We start from the raw sequence: 10437 nt of genomic DNA on the forward strand, positions 1-10437 counted from the left end.
ATTAATCATCAAATTCTATCATTTTTTTCTTTATAATGTCTTGGAAATTTTCCTCCATTCTTTATATTCCAGCAAAACAGAAACACAAGGTGAGGATCCAGCTCTCCAGTCTGGATGGGGAGACTTGAAACATACCACATACAAGTGAAAAAAATTTTATAGGAATTACAAGAATACCAAAACAATACAAAATAACAGCTCCAAACAAGCCTTGTATACACATCTCCAGGCAATGGCTGGCACTGTATTTGTCCAGTAGCAATCTAGGGCATGGGTGGGGGGGTCCTTCTGCTGCCCAGGGGCTGTGGTGAGGCCTTTCGGGTCCAGCTTAAGCCACTCTGATTCCAGCCACCACCCCACCTTAGATGGGGAAGCTGTTCCTTTCCAGATCAATTCATCTCCACCCACAACACAGTGCTTATGTATTCAGTCTAAAACAGTTAGCACAATTTATCAAGAGTATTCCATCGTAATTTTAAAATGTCATGTTTATATTTTACCTCCACCTGGACAAAAGCTCGTTCTTTTGTATTCTTACTGCCCCTCCCCCTCCCCATAGCAACCAGCACAAGATTCCGCCGTGTGTAGTCTATAAATAAATGTTAAATCATAGAGCCTTAGAATTTTGGAGTCAGACGGGGATCTTCAGAGTTGCATTTGTCCAATCCTTTATAGATGGGGAAACAGGTCTAGAGAGATTAGGTGACTTGCTCAAAGCCACACAGCTGGCTATTGACAGGGCAAGGAGCAGAGCCCAGGTTTCTCCTGCCTGAAGTCTGTACCCTAAACTGTCCTTAGATAATCAATCAGTGACAGAGACACCTGAGTTCACACAAGGTCTCCAGGGGTTGATGACGATAGGAGAAACTGGCTTTCCCGAAACATGTACAAAGATTCGGTCCACGCCCCTAGCAGACCTTCGGGAGGACTAACTCCTCAGCTCGGCGTCCAGCAGAGTCCCAAGTTACGGCCGCACTCGTTTATGCGTCTGTCGGCCTCCTCCGACAGGACCGACTACTCGAGGGCCCCGCGCGCAGGGGCTCCCCTCCGGCCCCTCCCCCGCCGCCGAACTGTCACACAGCCTCCGCGCGGCCCGCCCCCACGTGGACACGGCTCGGAGGATCAAAGTCTGCAGCCCGGCCCCCGCAGGTGTGCTGGGAGCTGCGATGGTCCGCAGCGCAGAAGCCAGGACTCCGCCACACCCGAGGGGACCCGGCCCGCCCCTCCCCCTCCCGCTGCACGCGGCCCGCGCCCCCAATTCGCCCGCCGCTGCACCCGGCCACGGCCCCCCGGCCCACGCCCGGCTCCGGGAGGAAAAGGCCCCGCCCCCACTGTTGGAGCCGCGACCCCGCCCCCTTCCCGCCCCTCCGAGGCTACATCCATTAGTGAGCGTGGCTGGGCGGGACGCCGAGGCTGTCGTGAGGGGGCCCTGACCAATGGGGAAGCGTGCCGGGCCTGGTGGGCGGGGCGTCAAGGCCTTGTCACGCTCGGGTCCGTGTGAAAACGGGGGTTCCGAGTGCAAAGCAAAGTTTTTTTGTAAACCGTCTGCAAAGGCGGGGGGGCGAAGAAGGCGCCCGAGACCGGGCCGAGTGCAGCTGCCGTGGCCGCCGCCTCCTCTCTAGCTCCTTAGCCATCCGCTCCTCAGTCCAGCCGCCGCGGAGGAGACCAGCAAGCAGAGCCCTCAGATGCTCGGAGCTTTCTCGGCGCGAAGCTGCCCGTTGCCCTCGCCTGCCGTCCTCGCCCGCCGCCCTCCTGCTCCTGCTCCTGCTCCGGCTCCGACTCTTGGTACCCCGCTCCGGGAGCCCAGCTCCCCGCCACCGCCGCCGCCTGGGTGTGGGGGCTGCTGGGGCTGAGCCGGGCCTCGGCGCCGGCTCTGAGGACGGACGCCTGAGGAGCTGCGCGGCGCGGCGCCGCCGGCTGGCGGAGGACGCCCACAGGCGCGGGGCTCGGCGGCTTGACCCGGGCTTGTCCCCGTGCGGCCGCGGGGGCCCCTCAGCGGTTTCCCGAACGGCCCGACTCGGGCGCTCCTCGGTGTCGCGGTCGCCTACCCTCTGCCCCCCGCCAACGCCGCCGCCACACCAGTCTCCGGGCCGGGCTCGGCGGGCCCCGCAGCCGCAGCCATGGGGTGCTGGGGTCGGAACCGGGGCCGGCTGCTGTGCATGCTGGCGCTGACCTTCATGTTCATGGTGCTGGAGGTGGTGGTGAGCCGGGTGACCTCGTCGCTGGCGATGCTCTCCGACTCCTTCCACATGCTGTCGGACGTGCTGGCGCTGGTGGTGGCGCTGGTGGCCGAGCGCTTCGCCCGGCGGACCCACGCCACCCAGAAGAACACGTTCGGCTGGATCCGAGCCGAGGTGATGGGGGCTCTGGTGAACGCCATCTTCCTGACCGGCCTCTGCTTCGCCATCCTGCTGGAGGCCATCGAGCGCTTCGTCGAGCCGCACGAGATGCAGCAGCCGCTGGTGGTCCTTGGGGTCGGCGTGGCCGGGCTGCTGGTCAACGTGCTGGGGCTCTGCCTCTTCCACCATCACAGCGGCTTCAGCCAGGACTCCGGCCACGGCCACTCGCACGGGAGTCACGGCCACGGCCTCCCCAAGGGGCCCCGCGTTAAGAGCAGCCGCCCCGGGAGTAGCGACATCAACGTGGCCCCGGGCGAGCAGGGTCCCGACCAGGAGGAGACCAACACCCTGGTGGCCAATACCAGCAACTCCAACGGGCTGAAACTGGACCCCGCAGGTGAGCCGGGAAAGTCGCTGCCTCAGGTGGTTGGGTTTGGGGAGCCCAGAGCCTCGCCTGGGCTTCGGCGGGGTGGCCAGCACGCCCCCTGCTGCCCGAGCGGGCCTGCGCCGCGCCGCCCCTGCCTGCTCCCTCCCCGTCCTGCACACGCCCCGCTGCTTCAGGAAATCAGAACCCCCTCAGCCGGGTGCAAGGAGCCGGGGACGCGTCTGGCATATTTGTAGGTGGGGCCTGTGGGTCAGACCCTAAGGAAAAGGGTCAGGAGGTGACCATCATCCCGCTGCAGTCCACACCCGCACTTGGCTGTCTTTACAGATTGCAGCAACTTTGCTGAAGACTTGTCTGGTTATGGTTATAACAGAATCAGAAATGCTTCCCAATTCAATTCCTTGGCCCTCTTGGGAAACGGAAAGAATCCCCAATTCGTCCCCGGTTGTTGGGTGCTGGAAACCTTGCTCTGCCAGAGTAGTTCTTATGCCCATTGAGCTCCGTTTCATAATATGCATTAGAGTATGTAAACCCTGGTTAAAGGTTTCTTTTATGAACAGCAGTGTATGCTTCAGCTAATTGATCCCTAATCTTGGAAATCATAGATTTAGGACTTGTCTGGGCATGTTTAACATTTTGTTAGGACTTTTCATGATCGTACTGAACTAAAAGTGATGGTAATTTATTCATCTTATATTTTGAGTGGATGCTTTTTATATTTAACATTAAGTGCTTTTGAAGGAAATTTGGAAAATAAATGTTGAAAGAAAGGAGATGGAAATGACTCAACCAGTGTCCTACTACCCAGGCTCAATGGTGCTTAACAATTTGGTCTTATTTCCTTCACTTACGTTTATTTACCTTGTATCATTATAAATATTGCTACATAATTTTCCTTTCCAAGTGCAGAATATCAAGTTAGTGAAATTAAGTTGTACATTGGACAGATTTAATAAGTAATTGGTTTTCCTCTCACTCCACTCGGCAAGGTGTTATTCCAAAGAAAATTAAGTTTCTCTGGTGTGTAATTTCTTGAAAAGATCAATACTTTTTATTTAAAAGTAGGGGAGGTAGTCATTTGGTTTCAATTTTTCTAATAATCTCTGTGATTATTGATTTATATTGTTGATTTGTCAGTTTTTAAACCCCTTCTACCAAGAAACTTTTGTATTCATAATAAAAGTTTAAAAGTTAAAATTGGTTTTACTCTCAAGCAGTTGGCCTCAGTGACAAAGAGTGACTAGAGAGTGCCCAAGTGTCAAATCAGGTATTTTGTATTAGTAGACTTATTCCTAGCTGCATTTAATTTTGGTGTCAGCACTCAATTTTATGTTTTCCTTTGTATAGGCCATAAAGTATAGCAGAATGTTTGCAAGACTCCACCCCCATAGAAAAGATACTCTTTTGGAGAGGAGGAGGCAGGAGAGTGGTTAGGAGGGTGAAGAATCCGTATCACAATTACTTAATTTAGCCCTGGCCATTATGTCCTGGCTGGTTCCCAGAATGTCAATTTATATTAAATTGCTCTGGGCATATTTTTTTAATTGTACTTTGTGAAAAAATTTTCACCTTCATCACCACTTAAAAAGAATTAGACGAGGATGTTTATATAAACACTTTAAATGTATTTGCTATAAAATTTTTATTTCTTTGTAGACCCAGAAAAACCCAGAAGTGGTGATACAGTGGAAGTACAAGTGAATGGAAATCTTATCAGAGAGCCTGACCATGTGGAACTGGAAGAAGATAGGGCTGGACAACTTAACATGCGTGGAGTTTTTCTGCATGTCCTTGGAGATGCCTTGGGTTCAGTGATTGTAGTAGTAAATGCTTTAGTCTTTTACTTTTCTTGGAAAGGTTGTTCTGAAGGGGATTTTTGTGTGAACCCATGTTTCCCTGACCCCTGCAAAGCATTTGTAGAAATAATTAATAGTACTCATGCATCAGTTTATGAGGCTGGTCCTTGCTGGGTGCTATATTTAGATCCAACTCTTTGTGTTGTAATGGTTTGTATACTTCTTTACACAACCTATCCATTACTTAAGGAATCTGCTCTTATTCTTCTACAAACTGTTCCTAAACAAATTGATATCAGAAATTTGATAAAAGAACTTCGAAATGTTGAAGGAGTTGAGGAAGTTCATGAATTACATGTTTGGCAGCTTGCTGGAAGCAGAATCATTGCCACTGCTCACATAAAATGTGAAGATCCAACATCATACATGGAGGTGGCTAAAACCATTAAAGACGTGTTTCATAATCACGGAATTCATGCTACTACCATTCAGCCTGAATTTGCTAGTGTAGGCTCTAAATCAAGTGTAGTCCCGTGTGAACTTGCCTGCAGAACTCAGTGTGCTTTGAAGCAATGTTGTGGGACACTACCACAAGCCCATTCTGGAAAGGATGCAGAAAAGACCCCAACAGTTAGCATTTCTTGTTTAGAACTTAGTAACAATCTAGAGAAGAAACCCAGGAGGACTAAAGCCGAAAACATCCCTGCTGTTGTGATAGAGATTAAAAACATGCCAAACAAACAACCTGAATCATCTTTGTGAGTCTTGAAAAAGATGTGATATTTGACTTTTGCTTTAAACTGCAAGAGGAAAAAGACTCCATTGAAATTCTAAGTTTGCCAAGTAGTGTAATTGAAGTCCTTGTCTGGTCACACAGTTTAATTCTATTTTTGTAAGAACATAATGGGACTGCATAACAGAGTTCTATATTACAACTTTGTGATTATTAGTACAGAGTACAGCTATGCTGTGACTGTTTTGGAAAGCCAGTTTTAACACTATGTTACATTTTTGTTTAAAGTAAGTTAAACCTTATATAACATAATGACATTTGATTTCTGGATTTTTCCCATGATAAAAATTAGGGGGATAAATAAAATTGTTACTGGAATTTCTCTGCTTTTCTTTTCCCCCAGTGTTACACTTTCTTAGAATTATAACTGATAGAACTTTAAAATCATCAACAGTTTGTTTCCTTTGACATTTTAGGTAATATTGCCCTTTGAGATCATTACATAGCATAATGGCAGCATATTTTAAGAGTGACTCATGGCTATTAGTAGGAAATAAGATCAGTTACTATCCTGTATTCTGTATTGCTGACTATTAAACAGTAAGATAATTAACAAATTGAACTACAGTTTACACACAATAGGGCAAACGGGGTAGTAAGAGCAGGGAAGAAAGTTTACCAAACTAAATATTTAGGTTATTGTATGATAATATTGAGACTACATTTCTAAATTATTTTGAGAATTTCAACTTTTTATTCTACCAAAGTTAATCTGAAACTTGGACATATTCACCAGCATTACTTTCTTTGAAAGATTGGTATAAAAACATTGAGCTGCAAGTTTACTCACAAAATATATAAGTATTTTTAAGGATGTTGACACCTAATAATTACATGCTAAATGCAAACTATTAATGTAATCTTTTAAACCGGGTGTTTGAAAAGAAATTTTCAAAGTCATCTCGTGATAACCAATCATGAATGGATTTAAATGGAGCTTTTTGAGTACAACCAGCAATGCTTGTGCTTTCTAAGAGCCACTGAATTGAGAGAAAAGAAAACTGGAAGGTTAATGCAGTTTGGATATTAAATTCTTAGAGAGTAAAATTAATAATTAAAGCAAAATTAATTAAGATTTTGTAAGTCATCCTGTCTTCACATACTCAGATCTTCCAATAGTGGCTTATTTTGCAAGATGCCACAATATCTACACAGAAAATTGTTTGTGGCTATTTCATTATTGCTATAGATTTCAAATCCAACACAAATATTATTTAAGGGTGTTTAAGTTATATTTTTCTTGATAGAGGGTATACTTTGTGACGAAATTAGATTTTTGTCCTTGAAAGGATGAATATTAGTATCAGTTATGTATAGCTCTATTTTTCTAGAAACAAGGTATTCTGACTACTTAACTTTTATAGCTGACTACTTTTGGGATGGCTATGTTTTGGGATTTAAAATAGTTCATTGTTTAATGGGTTGTAAGAGGGAAAAGTGTTAGGATTTGACAGTTAACTTTTTAAAGGGATGATCTTTTGTGGTGTGTGTTTTTCCTAGTATAAGCCTATTGCTGGCAATGGGCCTATTTAAGAACAGCTGATTTTTTTCCAATGAAAATATGGTAATTTTAGGAACACAGTTTGTAAGTTCACATTTACTATAATGGGCCAAAACCATAACCTGCCAGTTTGCAATACATCTTGATCTTTTAATATTCTTATCTGATATTGTGTAATTCAATTCCTAAACTGATAGTTACCATGAATTTTGCGAAAAGGCTTGGGAGGTTTTTTTTAAACGTGAAATTGAGGGATCTCATCTGGGCGAACGAGAAGAGAAAGCTGTGAATTGTACTGTATCATGTACATTCCTGATTTAATATTTTACAGAACATTTTATTCAGATATCAATTTGTTATATAAACATTTCAGCAATGATACAAAGATAACTGATAAAATATATTACATGCAATGAGGTTTTCTTTTACAAATGCTCTACTCGAGGTCTGTGTCTTAAAGATGGTATAACGCCTAAGTGTAAGACATCAACTGAATGAGGATTTTAAAAAATGGTATATAAGCATGAGACAAGGGCTATGTTTGTTTTTCAAAAGTGCTTTGAAGATAACAGCCTTTAGGTTTTAGTTATTTCACTTTTCATAATTTTTAAGTAGCTTATATATAACGGTGGTACCATAGGATTTTCTTTTTTCAAATGACTGTCAGCAAAAACAGTGGGCACTGACTCAACCTTCTGAGTTTTAGCGGAGAATTATTTATTTCTTTACAATGCACTTTCTAACCCATTTTAGCTATATTAGCATTATCTTTAAAAAAAAAAAAGACATGCTTTTGTATTTAAATATTGTAGGATTTAAGTGTCTTTCTCAAAATAGCTTATTCCTTTCCGAAAGAAAATGAGGGAAGTACTCTGCATTATTAGGAGACTTAAACCCAATATTTAAATATGCTATTTTATAACACTGCATCAGTTTTAGGAGTTGCATCTCTCCTGCTGGCTCTTTTATATTTGAGCAAGATCAGTATAGAATATGTGTTTAGAAACTTGTCTGTTGTCTCAGTTTAGTGAAAAGGAGGTGCTGCATGTGCCTGAATTAAAACCAAGAAATTTTTCCAAGCCAAATGCAGCCTTAGTGATGAGAGATTTAATTCTCCATTGTCACCTTTTAGCTTTTATGATTGCTTAGTTTTTTCTGAAGGATGTCTGCATTGTAAAACTGTGGACTAGAACCTAAAAAACAGAATCCTCAAAAACTTTGGTATATGTGTTTTAACATTTTAGAGAACAGTATGTTGAATAACTAAGGTATGTAACTTGAATAGGAAAAATGTCCATCAAATGCACCTTGGAAAATCACAGTAGGTAGAAGGCTATGTTAACCATTCGTGTCTTATTAACATCCTTAAGTTAATTTTGAATTTTTGACAGTTTTGAGGGAAAAGACGTATGGAACCTAATGTGAAGTATTTCGTATGTTAACTGGTGTTGAGTTGAAGATTTTTACTGTGTATAAGCAGATATCATTTGAATGATAAAAATGTCATTAACCTGCTGTCTTAAGATGTTCACACAAATATGGAGAGTAATTCTACAATATAAAAATATTTATTTTAATACTGAGTTTCAGTTAAGTCATAAACAGTGTTAAAACTCTTGGGAAGGTGTAGGGGTTTTTTGTTTGTCATTTTTAAAATTGAAACTGTGTCATACAGTGTTTCATGTCTCTGAAATTGGGATTATAATAGCACTATTTTGATGTAGCTCTACCGATACTATGTGGTAATGCTATTTTGTTTTACTAACAAGCTCTGGAATATTTAGCAGTCATTTTCACTGGCACAAGAGCCTTTTGTATGTTATTCAATTTAAACTTTTAAACCAAAAATTTTATGGTCCAGTGTCTTTGGCAAAAAGACGCTGGAGGGAATGTAACATACAATTAATATGTGGTTATATATATATATATATATATAAAGACACAAATTGCCATGTTATGGTTCTGCCTTGAAACAGCACAATGAAGTGTATCAGTATATTCTGTGATTATGAAACTTCCATGTTGTGTTGTTTTGTGTCTGCTGTTGCCTGTCCTTTGGGCCAGATGTGGCGCAGTTAAATGCAGTTATCATCTCATTAAATACAGATGCAGATAAAATATCTTTAGTGCTGCAACATTTTACCTTTTTGTATGTTTTAATGACTGTGTGTTATTTTCCAAAGCTGTTCCTACCTCACCATGAGGCTTTATGGATTGTTATGTATTATAAATGTTCTATATGAGACAGACTACTGTGTTTCTTCTCATTTATTAAAAGTTAAGTAGAAAAATAAACTAATTTTAATATCTACTTCATTCGTGCATATGGCCTCCCCTCCTATACTAGGCTTAGTTATGTAGAGAGTTGGATTTCAGAAAATTGAAAGAGAAATTTCAGTTTAACGCAAATGTTGCAAGTGTACAGAGTGACTAGGTTACAAGATGGGTGTGGAAGAAAATGTAAGCAAAATTGTAATTAAAAATTGAAAGGGTGGCCGGGCGCGGTGGCTCAAGCCTGTAATCCCAGCACTTTGGGAGGCCGAGGCGGGTGGATCACGAGGTCAGGAGATCGAGACCATCCTGGCTAACATGGTGAAACCCCGTCTCTACTAAAAATACAAAAAACTAGCCGGGCGTGGTGGCGGGCGCCTGTAGTCCCAGCTACTCGGAGGCTGAGGCAGGAGAATGGCGTGAACCTGAGAGGCGGAGCTTGCAGTGAGCCGAGATCGCGCCACTGCACTCCAGCCTGGGTGACACAGCGCGAGACTCTGTCTCAAAAAAAAAAAAAAAAAAAAAAAAAAAAAATTGAAAGGGTAACACTGCAAAAGTTCACTAATATGAAATACTCAGTGACTTTGAATTTTATTATAAGCATTAAGCTTATAGATTATATAGTTATGGTTAACCTGCTTTTGGCGCTTGCTATTTTTTATTTATAGGCATAGTTACTAATAAGGTTTATTAAATATTTTACACCTGTAAATCATCTAAAATTCTTAACCCAATAGTATATTATTGTGGTTCTGTGAGCCTCAGGACTATCACAAATGTAGACTCATTAAAAAATTCATTAAAGAACTTGTATTTTGGACTGTGAGACAACAGTTAAAAAAATCAATCGACAATAAATGGCAGTAGATAAAGGAATTGATCTATATACAGTAGATATTCCAAAGAGGAGGTAAAAAATATTTGGAAAGGATTATGTAGGTTAAAACGGAAAAGAGTAGGGTTTGAAAGGCAAGGAAGCAGGAATGGTGGTATAAAGATAAAGAGTTGGGGGCCTGGGCAGGGTGGCTCATGCCTGTAATCCCAACACTTTGGGAGGCTCAGGAGCTCAAGACCAGCCTGGGCAACATGGTAAAACCAGGTCTCTACAAAATAATAATAATAATAATGCAAAAATTAGCCAGGGCTGGGCATTGTGGCTTACGCCTATAATCCCAGCACTTTGGGAGGCCGAGGCAGGTGGATAACCTGAGGCCAGGAGTTTGAGACCAGCCTGGCCAACATGTGGAAACCCCATCTCTACTAAAAATACAAAAATTAGCCAGATGTGGTGATGCACACCTGTAGTCCCAGCTACTCAGGAGGCTGAGGTGGGAGGATCACTAGAGCTGGGG

General features: G+C 43.1%; 1 protein-coding gene across 1 annotated transcript; it reads left to right on the plus strand.

Annotated features, from left to right (window-relative positions):
• The first annotated feature begins 1593 nt into the window (after positions 1-1593).
• On the plus strand, positions 1594-9125 carry SLC30A1 (solute carrier family 30 member 1). The gene is made up of 2 exons (XM_025359074.1): positions 1594-2736; positions 4381-9125. The coding sequence occupies exons 1-2, from the start codon at positions 2121-2123 to the stop codon at positions 5280-5282; spliced, it is 1518 nt and encodes a 505-aa protein (XP_025214859.1). The 5' UTR covers positions 1594-2120; the 3' UTR covers positions 5283-9125.
• Positions 9126-10437: the final 1312 nt, after the last annotated feature.

Source organism: Theropithecus gelada, chromosome 1, assembly GCF_003255815.1.
Source record: "Theropithecus gelada isolate Dixy chromosome 1, Tgel_1.0, whole genome shotgun sequence".
Classification (NCBI taxonomy): Eukaryota; Metazoa; Chordata; class Mammalia; order Primates; family Cercopithecidae; genus Theropithecus; species Theropithecus gelada.